General features: G+C 40.8%; 1 protein-coding gene across 16 annotated transcripts in view; it reads left to right on the top strand.

Moving 5' to 3' along the window:
• Positions 1 to 16,166, top strand: part of DLG2 (discs large MAGUK scaffold protein 2) — a 1,447,004-nt gene that overhangs the window by 522,304 nt on the left and 908,534 nt on the right. Inside the window, exons 1-2 of one of the 16 annotated variants that reach the window (XM_074955971.1) lie at positions 11,312 to 11,317; positions 11,765 to 11,895. The exons of 14 other annotated variants lie outside the window; for them this stretch is intronic. In XM_074955971.1, coding sequence (XP_074812072.1) covers positions 11,794 to 11,895 — 102 coding nt within the window. In that variant the 5' untranslated portion in view covers positions 11,312 to 11,317; positions 11,765 to 11,793. Of the gene's footprint in view, positions 1 to 11,311; positions 11,318 to 11,764; positions 11,896 to 16,166 lie in introns of those variants that run through there. One more of the 16 variants, XM_074955980.1, reaches the window with a different exon arrangement.

The following is a 16,166-nucleotide window of genomic DNA, read 5'->3' as shown; positions in this document are numbered from 1 at the left end:
TCCCACCTCCCCTCAGAAAGGAGGTGGTATCCTGTCGCTAGAGAGGGAAGAGTAGGACTAGTCCAAGAGAGCCTTCTGAACTTTCTGAGCCAGAAACCACAGAGGCCAGTTTTAGCTGCATTGGTTTTCTTTCCTCCTTCCCCAGTAATTTCCCTCCTTTTAAGCATTAATAGCCTTGTCTTTTCTGGGATGTAGCAAATGGAGCACTCCAGTAACTTTCCAGAGTCTAAATTTGTTCCATTTTGTTATCCCAATAGACACTTGGGGTATTCCTCTTGTGTATTAGTTTTGCAAAGGGTTTTTGGTGGGGGATGGCAGCTTTAATGAAATAGAGATGAAATTAACACTTTTTTTAACACCATCATCACTGACCAATACCATCATTGCTCTGGGAATAGTGCATGTTGCTTAACTGTGGCTGCCGAGCCAGCAGGGAGAAGCATAAAGCACTTTGGGAGAGATTCTCCTCTCTGCTATTGTACGCTGCTCTGGAGGTGTAAAGATGCTAGGAGGGGCTTGTGGACAATTCCCCAACGCAGGAATAGAGAAGGGCTGTTGTAATCAACCTGATGCTTCTCCTCTCTCAAGCCCCAGGGTAGGAAGTATGAGGAACAAATGTGCGTGTCAGGGTCGAAAGTGGTGCAAGCGAGCCCCTAAGCAGCACTCGGTGGGGCTACCATAATTTAGAGCAGTTACTCTAATTTACACTAAGGCCTCAGCACCCCAGAAATACACTTTGCACCCCCCTTCACTGGGACTGCACCTTTTTGAGTTGTGCTTTTCAGCACAGAATCTAGTCCTGTTCTTGCGAACCTCACTCTTTTGGTGTTTGTTTTTTAACTTCTTGGTGTTGGAGCGATCAACTCATGGGTATACGAGGGGATGTGTTTAGAGTATGGAAAAGTTGCCCCATTACATTATATTTTAAAGCCCCAAAGCTTAGCCAATTAGCTTTTACTGAGTAACATGACCAGTTTTTCCTTCAAAAACTAGGCATGCTACAGTGGTGCACGGGCAAGGATGGCTTTGGTGGGGAGGAGACGTGCCTGGGAATACTTGGGCCGCTGGAATTGGGGCGAGAAGACAGATTGGCCATGCCTCTGCCAAGCTGCACCCTCCTATTTCTTCTCTTCAGACTGTGTGCAGGTGACCACTGACTTGAGGACTCACTGAGACAGTGATTGGTCTAGTGGGAGTGGGCCCTTCAGGTGCATTTTTGCTCAGCTTGCCTTTTGTCAGTTTTACTGGTCAGCTGGCTGGTGGCACCTCCCTGTGGCTGGAGGCTGTGTAGGAGTTTACAAAAAAACTTTTTGTCTTGTTTTTTGCAAAAGTTGACAGGGACGCTAGGCCAGGCCTTGAAAAGATGGACACTTTTCAGACAAATAGTGCCTCATTAACAAGCTTCTGAAGCTTCATTCAATTAGCTTTTATCTCTAGAAATTACCTCACTGTTAAAGGAACAGCAGAGGCTAGAAGAATCTGCTACTACAGTCCCATAGCAGCTGCTTTCATGTTAAGCTTTCTCTCAGGGTTTAGTAGCATTAGTTGAAAAACTTTCCAAAGAATTTAGATTCAGCCATTCCCACATCCTTCTATATTTGCTTTCTACTGACATTTGTGTGAGTGCAGTTCTGTTGGTTTGTGGAAAATGAATTTTGGAACCATATCTGAGAAGTCATTAAAAAGTAGAAGTTGTTTAAAAAAAAAAAAAGGGCAACATTTGCCAGAAGAAGCGTAGAATTTCCTGTTCTTAGTATAGGGAAAACCTATATCAATCTCAGTCTATTGGCATATTATTTCTGGAAAAGGCTGGTTTTAATAGCAACCTTTGGAAATGGGAACTTTTATCCGTAGACAGCTATAATTGTGCCTTAGAAATCCAAACTCACTCTCTCCCCTCCCCCCCCCATATATGTCAGTGAGAACCTGTCAGTGAAAAATGTTACTGGGAAAACCAATAATTTTATCCTCCTCTGTGGAGCCTGAATTGCACATATCATAAAAGATCTGGGTTCAACGAAGAAATGGTTGTATATATGATTATTGCTGAGCTACCGCTTCTGCACTTTAACTGGATTACATTAAATCAAATGAGATTAGACACTGTAAAGCAAGATTTCGGTTCAACTTTCAAACCTCTTATTTTTCTTTTTCTGTGTCTTCCGATTTATTGCTTTAATGATATTTTGGAATAAAAAATTTAGGGTTTCAGGTTTTTTAAAATTGTGTTATGTAAAAGTTGATGATTTCTCCAAGAATCCAAAAAAAAAAAAAATTAAAAATGCAAGTTTCAAATGAATTGACATGTATCATCATTTTATTTTCACTTCTGCTTTCATTATGTACTTTCCCCCAGAGCCTTCATTAATATTTAAATAATGGTTGCACACACCCTGAAAGGTGAAGGGAGGTTGGTTGTGGTTCCTCACTGGTCCCTGCAGCAGAAATGCAAGCTGCAGCATGGATGGTTGTGGATACTCTGTATCCATTCCCAAACCTGTCAGGACACCATGTGAGAGCTAGAGTCCCTGGCCTTTTGGGTGTCAGGTGTAGAATGCCGTCAGCAAATGGACTTAGAAAAGTAGAGGTTGGACGCATAGGAACAGTTTGTTTGTTCTTGTTTTGTTTTTTCCTCCAGACTTCCAAATCAGAACTTGGATTGTAACAGTATTTCAGACTTAACTCTTTAAAAATACAATTGTTAGTTTCCGTTACTCTGTTGCAATCCTGGTTGAGTATTCTAGGGGATAGTTATCAGACTGTTAATCAGATTCCACCTTTGGATCTCATGTGCTTCCAAACCCAGCTGGATCTGGGCAGAGTCCAGGTGCTGTCTGTAGCCCTGGGTCTCTCAGACACACTCCTGAGTACAGACTCCCTGTCCATAACTCTTCCTTGGGACATTGGACTCCGCAGTTCAACCACCCTAGGTCCCAGACCCAAATGCTGAGCCTCCCAGTCCCTTACACATGCTCCCACCCAGAGTCCACCTCAATTAAACTGTAATTCCAAGGCACCCACACTTTGGGAACATGTGGCAGGTAAAGTAAGGAGGATGGGTTTTGCTCAGGAACTTCTTGAACATGCACACACTTTACTCTTTGCACAGGAGAGTTACAGATCTATGGAAAACAATAAACTCCTGGAGGTAATCTGCACTCAGAGTCCTCACTGCTCCTGAGAGCCTTTGTGGGGAGGCAAAGCCCCGCTGGTTCCCATTCCTCCAGCTGTCTTCTCTTTCTTTGGATTGTCCCCTTGCTTAGAGACCATGTTACTTTTAAAAGCAGTCTGAGACACCTTTCCTTTCTCTCTCTTTCCCGAAGCCCCCCATCGGGATTTTCCAGGCTCCCAACCCCCTTGTTGGTTGCTGGGCGGAGAGTTCTTAAAAGTCAATGGCTCTACTGGAGGTAACCCCATTGTCCTACCAGAATAAATCTATTCAATTATTGATGGACCTTTTTCAACTTCCCCAGTTAGTCTGTTCCTGCTATAACATGGACGGTCCTGCTAATCCACACTGAAGGCTACCATTAAAAATGCCATTCATAAAACAGGAGGAATTCATAAATTAACAGGCATATTCTCCAAACTGTCACACATTCTATCTGGTAATTGTGCTAATACTAGGCTGATTTTTAAAACGCCTACTACTGAATACAGTACTTGCTACTGTGAGTAGTCCAATTACCTAGAAGGCAAAGGAACTACTCCCAGAACTGAGCAATATTTGCAGGATCAAAGCTAGATTTTTCCACATGCTTTGCTGCAAGCTCATGAAGAGCCATACTGAATCAGTGGGACTACACATGTGGTTAAAGTTAAAGTCTCCGCAGAATGAAGGCTTGTGCTCAGTCAGTCATGTAGGTTTGCAGGATAAGGCCTATTGCTTGTGCTTAATTTGTTGTGAAAAATCTTCAACAAAAGCATAGCAGAACATCCCTTTTAATAAAGGATTTTCAAAACAAATTGGGTTGTTTTATGGCTATGAAAACTCGTAGTAATGCTCTTGTTTATCCCTTTTGTGCTGAATGCTTAGTCTGAGTAAATAGGTTTCTTTTCTCTCTCTTGTTTCTCTTTTCATTTGCAGCTGGCTGAAAGATATAAATAAACTCATTGCTTTGGGTTTTTTAACGATACACTGTGCACAACAGCCCAGGTGGAAATCTGGTTTTCTCCCTCCATGTGTCTCTCTTGAGCTTCTATTGTTTGTTTGTTTGTTTATTTATTTATTTATTTTAACTTAACCTTTCAGATGTGTTTAGCACCTCAAAGAAAAGTGTTACCATTACATGCCTCTCTTTGCGCAGCATCAGTTTTCTGTGTAACTTTAGTAAGAAGTTAGAACTCCTTTTTTTGTTTGTTCTTTGTTTCTTGAAAGTTAGAATTTAACTTCCAAGGGAGAGTATGGCAAATCCAGGTATTTTAAGCTAAATTCCGAAACTTTATTTTAAATACTGGTTGGAATTGCCTCAGCAAATTCCAATAACATGAGCAAATGATCTGTTCCACAGAAATGTGAATGTTGACGTGGATGAGTGGTGTATGCAAGAAAGACCTCTTGAGGAATGTGTATGTTTGAGACATGCTCAAAGTAACACGCATAAATGGAAAAAATGAGAGAGTGTAGACGTAGATAGTTTGGTTGGGTAAAGCACAGTCCTGAGAACTGTGCAGGTAAGAGTCCAATACATCAAGATTGAAGGAAGAAGACAGAGAGGCTGACCTATGAAGTAGTGGTGGAAGATCATAAAGCAAGACATGTTAGCATAAGGTGTGTTAGAGGATATGGTATTGAACAGAGCACTATAACTCATAGGGTGGATCCCATTTGCTGGGTTTAACATGAGGAAGAAGAATTCCAGCAATTTTTCATTCACTCCAAAAATTTTATGGCATGATCTGTTATGTGCTCACTTCTGTTAACCAACAAAATGCTACCTCCTACTTACTGATCATGGGGTAGATGGTTATATGCTGTCCTCCCCAAAATTTAAATCCATGCCAGAAAAGTCACTCTTCTAATAGTTAAATCCTGCAAACACTTAAGCATGTACATAACTTCACGAGTAATCCCAGTGACTGAAAGGTCATTATTTACACGTGTGAAGTTATGCACCTATGTGTTTGCAGAAATGGGCCCCTAGTATGCACTGTAGCGCATTTGCTTAAATACGTGGGAAATGGAAATGCTGCTTGGGGCTATGCAGTGCTACAGATATGTTACACAGGTGGCACTGTATCTTTTCCTGCATGGGGTCTCTGTTTTCTTCCAGCTGTGCCATTTGAATGCTAGCCTGCATTTCCCTCCTGTTTACAGGATTAATATACAAATAATAAATCTAGGTACTTCTATAGCACCTGACACATGAGACAGTCATAGGGCTTTACAAAAAATGGGTGAACTCCTGGCTTTTCTGAACTCAATGGGAGAACTGCCATTGTTCATTAACTGGGCCAGGAATTTAATACAATATGAACCCAATATTTCACCTACTTGGTAGGTGATGTTTCATTCAACAGCTGGGAAAACAGAGACAAGACACTGTCAAAACTTAATTTGAGACACTTTTGGATTTTCAGAGATGTTGAGCACCACTCCCAGCTTTTATGACTTCAATGCCCTCTAGTAATTCTTTATTTCGCAGTGAGTGGGGGATGCTATTTTGAAAACGTAGGCCCAGAGTGACATGCCCAGAGTTCATGCTGTTAGACTGGGAAAGTTTTGCTCAGCTTCTTTCTCTTAATGAACATCAGTCACAGTGCTGCACAATTTTCATTTTTAATAGAAGCTATTTCAACTTTGTTTCCAGCTTCTTTAGCATCTGTTGCCTTTGTCATAGGGGGAGCCATACTACGTTGTTGTTTTTTCAATCTATATGGCTCTTTGAGGAGACTTCATCTTTTTAATCATTGTTAGAGCCACATTTAGTTTTTGGGAGGTCCCTTTGGCAAAAGTGAATTTAGAAAAGAGCAACAAAAACGATTAAGGGGTTGGTGAGCTTGAACTGTAACCAGATTAAAAATATAACAATGCGTAGCTTGACCAAAGCTTGAATGATATCAGTCTGTTGTGAACTGATGTGTGTAAGCAGCGAGGAGCTAGAATTATTATTTAGGTTAGAGCAAGCAGGTAGAAGTACAAGAAATGCAATTTAGCAAGGGAAATGATAAGGATTTATATTACGATATTAGTTGCTAAGCAGAACTCCCCATTAAAGACAATAGGAGAATTTTTTAATAAATTGATGTCCCAGTACAAATAAGGTGAATACCTAGAAATGCTTTGTGAACTAGCCCTGGATTTTTCTAGGGCTCTGTATGACATAGCATGGAAGCCCTTTTGCTCGATATGATCTTCTAAAATGTTAAGGATTAGGTACAGGGATTTGTCACTGGGGGCTGGGAGTGCAGGAGGACTTTACAAGCTGGATGGACTGATACACAGGGCATGGATTACTATTCCTTGCAAATGCCCAAACTGGCATAATTTTTTTTCCAAATGTTACTGTAACACAAGCTCGTGCATCCATTTTCTCATAGGTACCAGATGGCCTCCACTTTCTCCACCCACTGTTAGCTCTCTCTGGCTGCCTCTTTTACACTCTCCTCCACAACTCTTTAAAAATATTGCATCCATGCTTTCCGCTATCTGTATTTTCAGACTGCAGTTTGCTGTACAGTGCTAGGTAACACTAGCACTCAGGGTTTTATATGCTGAATGGCCTCTTGTGTGGACCATACGTGGAGGACTGGGAATGTTTATTCTTTGCCAAGCTGGAGGTGGGGCAGGGAAGGTTCTAAACAGAAGCCCAACAGTGAAGTGGGTGGTGCTATTTTATTTATTCTAATAAAATTCCTGATTGAGCATTAGAAGAAAGTCACTCTTTCCGTGATCCTTTCCCGCAGTCCGATGATCTCATCTTTCAGTCTCCTGATCCTCTTTTGAAGTAGTGCTCTTAACTGATGCTTAATGTGCAGTATATACACCCCATTTTCTGCATTGCTAGAATGAACATTTTGTCCTTGCCTTCTGTCACTTCTGGATCTGTTGACAATGAACAGAATGACAGAAAATGGTGACTTAAAAGGGAAAGATGGAAGCGGCAAGAAGAAACTCTTAATTATAAAATGTTATTGGAGAAAAGAGGTACATAACTCCATGGCACTATGTGCACAAATCATAGTCCAGACTGCACACATACAGCATGAGGCAAAGGATCTTTTGCTCTAAAATCTAAAATAGGTAAAGAAGAATCTCTGTTAGCTGTCTGCAGTAGTCCCCAGCTGCTAGCACAGTAGTGTACAGACCCGGAACAGGAAGAGGGGACTCTTTTCACCTCCACAAATAATATTTTGGGTTGACCTGAAGCGGAGAAGAATGTCTGTAATGACTGTCTTGGGGAAGAAGATCAGACAATGGCACCGGATGCTTATTCAGCAATCTGACAGTTGCTGTACATCCTGGCTAGCTGGGAATGATAATAGCCAATAAGAGAGGTGCACTTCATTGTGGCAGGAGTTGCAAATAGGATTTTTTTGGGGGGGAGAGGAGGATTGCAAAATGCAGCAGATATGGGGAATTTATTAGTTGTATGGTAACATCTGCAATATATGTTCCTCTATTAATCTTTTCAAAGAGTATATGGATGTACATTTTTTCCCCCCCAAGAAACCTTGCTCCTGCTATCTGACTCTTTGATTTAAATTCTTTTCCCAGCAATTAGCAATTTACTTCTGTTTCACTGATGGGTACTACACAAAGCAAAAATAGAGAAGGGACTTTGGGCAGTCATGTTTGTATGGCAACTTGCTGTGGGTGGTTGTCACCTAATTGAAATAAATTTTCTTGGCCATTTGTGATGTGAATTATTATTCCAATTTGCCACTAGAATGAACCTCCTTCTCATTAGGCTAGGGGATATTTCTCTGTGACTTTCCCAAATGACCGTGCAGCAGATAACACTTTTTTTTGTTAGTTAAAACAGCAATTAGATTGAGTGAAGGGCAATATTTCTTGTCTTGTGGGAGCCTGTGATGATCACTATTTGAAACATCTTAATATTAAATAAAATCACATGTGAAATCTGTTTTGGCTGGAAGTCTCTTACATTTTTAGGATGAGGAACATTAAGCAGGGAGGGGAGCTGAACAAATCAGTGTGTCTTCTCTCCTGGAACTGCAAACCTAAGCAAGTAGATCCAAAATTCCCCCGAAAGACCAATAAATGGCCTCTCTTTCACCTCCCCACCTCTTTTGATTTGAAATTAAATGCAGGCAATATTAACGAGGTTTTGTGCAACTTAATTGGAGATCTTGTTTGTGTGTGGGTCCATTTTAAATGGAGATGTCATGTTTAAAATACTTAATGGTGCAGATGCAATGTGTTCTTTCTAAACAGAAATAACTATTGGGAAGAATTGAGAGCGTGACTGATCACTTAAATGTCTCAGCTGAGTGGTATTAGAACTGTTAAATCAAATGCATCATTTTCTGAAATTCTGTAGTAGTGTCTCCTCCTAAAAATATTGCCAGATTAGTGCTTATCAGACCAGTAATGCAGTGTGTCACACCTTCAGGTAACAGTGTGATTCTTTTTCTTTTTCTTTTTTTTTTTTTTTAATAATGATAGTGGCTGCTAGCTGTAACTATGGAATGTATTGTCATGGAAACCACACTTTTCTAAATTTACACCGGTGCTGGTGATGAGAGAAACAGGACTTGAAAGAAAATCTGTTTAATAATGAGACAGCCAGGCTGGGAATAAACAGATCAAAGATTCAGATATTTTTATGAGCATTTGTCATAACATGTATTCTAAATAGGGTCAAGCAATATTTCATATGCTAAGCATCAGGACAAGTTGGAAAGAAGTCCTGCTTTTGTGTTACTTTGGAATAATAGGTCAAACAGAGCATGGGTTATTGATGTTTGGTCAAATAGCATCTCTATAATAAGCTCCCATGTGATCTAATGTGGCATATAAAACACATTTCAGGACTGTGTGAAATCAAACAATGGCTAGAGTGAATTGAGGACAGTGAACTTTTAGAATCTGTCATTTGCAAGAAAATCCTTAAAAAAATTAGGACTTAAAATGGGAACTGGGTTGTAATTTTAACTATGGAGCAATTGATGCTGCTTCATAATACAGTCTCTCTGATCAATTTTGTATCTAAGCACTTTTAACACATACTACTGTAGTAGCTAGGTTCCCTGCATGCAAACTGAGTAACCTCCGTTCTATCCTTAAGGAAACAAAACTAATAAATGTAAAATATTATTATATAAAATCATGATCAGTTTATAAGTGGTGAAAAATTCTAAAAGGAAAAGTTAGTGATCCAGGGTATTATAAACCAAAATCCATACTGTTTAAGAAACTAAATCCTTTTGTTACCTGAGGTTTTGCTGAACCCAAAACTCTTGGTAACTTTACTCTTTGTGAGATGGTGCCCAGGAAATAAATCAATGGGGACACTGCCATCCAGCCGATAGATAATTGATGCAAGCAGGCAAACAAAAGTGCTTCACTCAAAGCTTCTACTTTATTTAATCTCCAGCACTTGCACACATCTGCAACTGGTTAGCAGAGCACCCCAAATCACCCCTCAGATTCATGTTTACCCAGGGTCTTCAAGAGGTAGATAACTATAGATGTCCGATGGCCAGCCTTCCGTCTGCAGGAGAACTGGAGAGGTGTCCAAGCGTTCAAATGTCCCCGAGCTCATATTCTTCCTCTTTATATCCAATTTGTTAATATTACATAGCTTGCTCATCAAAAAACCCCCCCAAAACCCTGCTGAATAGAAGCTAAGTTAAGGGAGGGGATTTATAGCCTGTCAGAGAATTTTCCATCAGTCAGGCAGGGGAACTTTCCATCAGTTAACCAACTGTATAGCAATAGAAAACTATTGCCAGACTTTCCATCTTGCAAAACCGTATGCTTCGGAGAAATAGGTCAAGTCAGGAGGGCACAGGGTCATGTTCAGTCCTCAAGGTTATTCTCACTTCACTCTCCTCTCCTGGTCTGATAGTTGTGCTAAGGCTTCCTTTTAGCTGCTTTTGGCAATAGCATAACAACTGGTATTCCAGCTGATGGCAGTGATTTAAGCGTGTTGCTGGGCTCTGGGCAATCAAAAATCTGCACCTAAACTTTCAGATTTTGGAAAGCGGGGGGTAAATTACATAGGAAAGATCCAGTTCTGTACTTATTTATTTTTAGTTATTGTACTGCTCCCTTTACATTGTGGCCTCCAGTCAGCATAAAGATATAGAGTTAAAATATAATCTAGTTACAAATTCTCTAATATTTACTCTGAGAATTCTTTGAAGCACATCCATATCTGTACTTTCATTTGCCATAAGTGTTTCTATAAAATGTTGTGAAGCACATTCTGTGTTCACTTTAGCTCTGGTCCCTAGCAGAAAATATTCCAATCATCTCTTCAGAATACACCAACAATTGTCTGGGAGACAAACTGCTCTCATTTAATCAGAAAGAGCTCATAGTGTGGTGAGCAGTGCCTCATGAGTTACAAAAGGTCAAGTCACTATTTAAACAACTGCTGGGACTATTTCACTGTCAGCTGTGAAAGTGTTTAAACTGCCGTTCCCCCCCCCCCCTTTTTTTTTTCTCCTTCTTGCTTTTTGTATTTTCACTTTTATTCATTCAACTTTTAACACAAAGTTTAAAAAATTACAGCTACCTGATTGACCATCCACATGCTTCATTATACATTTTGATCCATTGCTACTGAAATTGTGGAAATATGACCACTGCTTGCTCTTATTGCAGCCAAAATATTATAGTTCCCCTAAACTACTGTAATGGTTAAATTCCTGACATACTGGAGGCTAATGTGTAGAATATGTTTAAAGGTTACATTATTGAATTATAGCTTCCTCATCTATAGGTATAGTACTTCAAACAGAGTTTAAAGGGGTGTTTGGGTTTTTTAAGCTTCATACTGGTTCGTTTTCCATGTAGCTTCATGTATTTTTTTTTTCAGTGTCTCCTGCAATCCATCAGACTGTCTATTTGCAAATTTGTGCCTGGAGAAAGCTCCCATGTGGCAGGCGAGGATTGGGTAAATGCTACTTGTAACAGCGTTTTCTCCCATTGCAAACTCCAGCAGCTGAGATTTTCAGCTTTGAGTACAGTTTGTTTCATGCTGAGATTCATCGTTTTGGAGAAAGCAAAGGTCGTAGCTCCTATGGAGTTGCAATTCAATAGATCCTTTTTCTGGGGGTTGGAGGAGAGGGAATCCTTATTGGAATGCATATTGATAAAGGCTGAAGATTGTGTCTCCTTCGATAAGTAGGTTTTTTGTTTTGTTTTGTTGTTTTTCCCCTCCCCACAATGACTATGTATTGCAGCAACTCACTGGCTTTTTACCAAATCAGGAGCTGCAGTATTTTTCTTCTGATGGAATAATTTCAGCCCACTTGAGCTAGCATGACAATCTTATGTGATTGTTATGAGTAGGCGTTTATATCCTTTTACATGCTAATGCTGCCACACCTGCTATTCCCCCTCATTTCCATTTTTTCCCTTCAATGTAAAACTAATTTCCCAGTGGAAGGGAAACCCTGAGATTCATGATCAATGCTGCATCATTGATTCATCAACAAAGAAGGGGATGGCTGAATGGGACACAGGTAGAGATTCAAGCAGGCTGCTTCTCACAAGCAAGAGAAGATAGCTGTTGAGCAGCGTATGTTGCCACTCCATGTGCCGTATCAGCTACTTGTTTTTATCTTTCAGTAGGCTGCTACTACTGCAGCACTAAAGGAATGTGCCCTATTGTTAAAAATCCTGACTGCTTTACACCAATGATTTGCCACTGCAAAGTTGCATGCACCAACAACACTTTATCGTTGATGTTTGGATGCAAGGTAGGACACGGTTAATGTATTTAAATGCATGCTGTATCTCCTTTGATTATCTGTGCTATTTTATTTAATGCCTGAATAGGGATCTAGGTAAGATTCAAAGCAAATTGGAATATGTTGGCTGTATGGGAGGGCTTACAGTTCTGATACATTTCAGATGTTATAGGAAATCCAGAGTAAGAAAAGGTTTCCTTTATTTCTATAATAGTACAAGGACAGATTAACATAGGAGAAACAATTGGACTATAGAATTTGTCTTAGACTTCATTATATACTTGGCTAACAAAGGTAACTAAATCATTAATCTCTCACTTGCCCAGATTCATTGCATTTGAAATGTATACCTGTTATTCGGAAACCCTGAACTAAGTAGAAATGTATATACTATTTTCATTGATATCGGTGATGGTGCTCCTAATGAGACTAGAAATGATGAAGTATGCTGCTCTGCACTTCTGTATAATAAATAAAGTAAGCCCATAGAACCTTTAAAAGTCTGCAGAAGGTGATAAATGCATATTTTAAATAAATGTTTTCTTTTTGGGGCTGGACAATCAATTAAATTTAAGAGAGAAAGTCCGTCAAAAGGTGGCGTAGTAATCCAGAGAAGTTCATTTTTGGCTCTATAAAGGAATCCCACCTCTAATTTTGCAAAGAAGGTGTTGGGTTGGGTTTTTAATTTTTTCCTTAAAGAAAATTCTGATTTTACATTTTTCTTGTACCCATTTTTGCTCACTATTCTTTTACTAAAATAATTTAATAGAGATGTCTTGTTAACACAAGACATATTAGCTTTGGAAAAAATAAGTTTGGTTCTTGGGTCATTGGAGCATCCACCATGAAATTGTAGGAGGTGCAGAATTTTTTGCCAGTTCCTATGCACAGCTGTCTGTGTTAATAATTACGCAAATAGTTTTAAAGCTGTTTTGTTTGTTAAAAAGTAGAGTGATCAAATAACTACTTGGTGCTACTAAAAAGAGTTAAGATCACAGTTCAAGGATAATTACACTTGCATGGATTTTTCAGTTCTCATAAATGGCTGTGTCCATTGAAATATGCCAGTGCAACAAACCTCAAACCTCATTTAGAGTAGCAACACAACATTACTTTGGAGTTACCATGAAATACCAAAAAATATCCTGAAATACTAGGTACTAACTCCATAGAATACTGTCATAATACAGACGAGCTAGTATTTCTAAATGTAAACTAAAGGTTAATGACAGCTAGATTACCTAAAGATTACGAATACTGTATGAAGCATAGTATAGTTTTTTAAAACTTAATAATAACCATTTACCAGTGTTGGTGTGTCTACCTTTCTCCTCCATACATGTTTTCTAGGTACTTAAGGTGTTGCCCATGGGAAAACCATGATCACCCTGTTCTTATTCCAGACAAAACTGAAAAGATACAAAGGTGCTCTAATTTTAATTGCTGTGTCATGAGGCCACTAATGATGTGAACAGTGTTGACAGTTTAACAATTTATAAGCCTCTTCAAATTTCTTCATAAAAGCAATTAATGTTTCTTTTTCATTTTAACTTCAAAACTGATTGTGAGTGTTAAATTATAATTTAATAAAGGTGAATTATTAGTCAGGGGAAATTAAATGCAAGCCACCAATCTAATAAGGTAGGCCAATGGCCTAGGGACCAGCATCCAATTTGTATTCCAGCCCGTAAGCATGATTTTCAAAGGATGTTCTCTGAGGCACTTAAGCTCTTTCATGATTTTCAGATCCTGTTACAAAGCAGGAGAATAAAATTAATTTTATTTGTTTAGAGCTGCAGGCTCGTTACGTTAGTCACAGTGTGGTGTTTTTACTTTAAGAAACCACATTATGAATGAAATAACTTGGGGGAAGGGAGAGAGAGATGAGGATGGTGATGCTAAAGAATGATGATGAAGAATTATGCTAAAGAACCTTGTAATGACTTGTGTTGAACTCACCCTAGACAAGTCAAATTTGTACTTACTTGACTCTGTTACCAGACGGTGTGTAGTACAGTGGTAGACATACAGATATTTCACATATCACTGGCTCCACTTTCTGTATCACTGCGAAGACCCCGTAAAATCCCCAATGTATGAAAGCAGACCACTTTGCTGCTCTCTGGGCATATTGTACCGTTTTAATGGTGGCTCATATTTAATATTTGGAATGGTTGGATTATTTCGCAAGCGTCAGCTATTCCTGCGTCACTATATTTAAAATAACTTTCTGCCTATCTCACTGAGCTGTCTGATAAGGATAGGAACATAGTAATCAGATGAAAGAACTCCTGTTGGATCATAAGGTCAGTTTCTTTACCAATATCGGGTATAGTCCCTGAGAGAGGACATACCATGTCAACGCTTAAGAGCATGGCTAGAAGTTTGTTGCGTTTTGCTCAAGTGTATGGTCTGCATTCTCTCCTGTATCTAATTGGATCAGGACTAAAAGAGCAGGGGGACTAAAGGGAAAGCCCACAGCCCGTACGCCCTGCCCCAACTGGGAGCCCCCTCCCACACTCCGAACCTCTCAGCCCCAGCCCAGAGCCCCCTTCCTCACTCCAACCCCTCATCACTGGCCCCAGCTGGAGTCCTCACCCTCTCCGGTGGGTAAGGACTCGCCTTGCTCTTTTTGCCCCAAAGCTGCTCCTCCCCCTCCTTTTGTTCTCCAGCCCACCTCTAGGCATAGGCTATTTTTCTTTTTCAAGTCGCTTTGCTTTGGGCTCATGGTTTAAAGACTCCTAGTTCTTTATATTTAAGGGTATGGATTGTTGCCATTCCCAACTGGATCTGTTTTTTTGGAAAAGTGTTCACTTATACTACATAAATCTGGAGTAGCTCCAGAAGAGTCTAGCATTAGTGATGTAAAAGATGATCTCTTCTAGGAACACCCGATGAATCAATTTACAACAAACGGTAAAATCCCAGACTCGAGTTGTGTATGTGTGGTGAAAAAAATGGTTTTCCATTATCTCACCATCATAAAAATAAGTCAGTACTCCACTATATACTGTTCTTTCAAAAAGGAATTCAAAGTTCAGACAAATATCTCCATGCTGTAAAATAAGCAGGTCAGATAACAAATCAGAGTATAGCAAATATATACTGACTAGAGACAAAGAAAAATCTCCTCTCTGAAAGACTGTGCAAGTTTTAAAACTGGAATGTTCCTAACACTTTTTATTTATAGCTTTGTGCCCTAATGTAAGCAGGGGCATGGTCTCACTATATTGTGGGGAACTTTCCTGGCTTATACACTACCCCGGTGGAATTAGATAGCGAAAGGATCTGAGTCCTCACTCCCACTTCCTTTACCCAGAGACCTGCCTGACTTCGGACTCCCCTTCTACTCTTGTGTGGCAGAGTCCTCGCAATCCCAACAAGGCTGGGCCCAGGATCCCTGGGGAGCTCCCACTGCAGGGTACTCTGTCGGTTCTGGACGCTTTCCTGACCCACTGATCATTGCATCTAGGTCAACAAATATAATTTCTTAAACAGCAGTCAGTTTTTAAAACATGAGAAAGGCTAAAGGAAAACACACAACCCTACTCTGTGGCATGGGGACATCATCACAAACAGCTGTCTCTGGAATGTAAGTGAAGTTCACAGTCTGTTTTTCACCTGTGTCAGGCCTCCCTCCTGGGCCCTGGCTGCGCTGCAGGCATGCTGCCAGCTGGACACTTGCTCTGGTGGTGGACACATGTCTTCAGGCTCTGGGTGGAAGGGCCCTTCTTCCCAGCATTGCCCTCCACCCCCGTTGGGGTTATGATCCCCCTCCAAGTCTGGCCTGCAAGGTCCCTTCACTGATGGGATCTCCCTGCGCTGCGACCTCTGCCCAGGCCCCCCTATCACACTCCCCAGCTGTAGGGTTGCCAACTTTCTGATTGCATAAAACTGAACACCCTTGCCCAGCCTCTTCTCTGAGGCCCCATCCCCCAGCTCACTCCATTCCCCACTCTCTCCATCACTCACTCTCCCCCACCCTCACTTGCTCGCTCATTTTTGCCAGGCTGGGTTTGGGATGTGAGAGGGGGTATGGTCTCTGGGCTGGGGGTGCAGGCTCCAGGCGGCGCTTACCCCAGATGGCTCCCAGAAGCAGTGACATGTCTCTCCAGTTCCTGACAATGGGAGCCGTGGAGTTGACATTTGGGACAGTGCCTGCACGCGGGCAGGGGCAGTGCACAGAGCCCCCCTGGCTGCCCCTGCACCTAGGAGCCTCAGGGACATGCAGGCTGCTTCCAGGAGCCACACGGAGCTGGCCACTTTTAGCAGCCCGGTCA

This window comes from Natator depressus, chromosome 1 (assembly GCF_965152275.1).
Source record: "Natator depressus isolate rNatDep1 chromosome 1, rNatDep2.hap1, whole genome shotgun sequence".
NCBI lineage: Eukaryota > Metazoa > Chordata > Testudines > Cheloniidae > Natator > Natator depressus.
The sequence above is the reverse complement of the archived record's forward strand: the minus strand, read 5'-3'. Positions and strand labels throughout refer to the sequence as shown.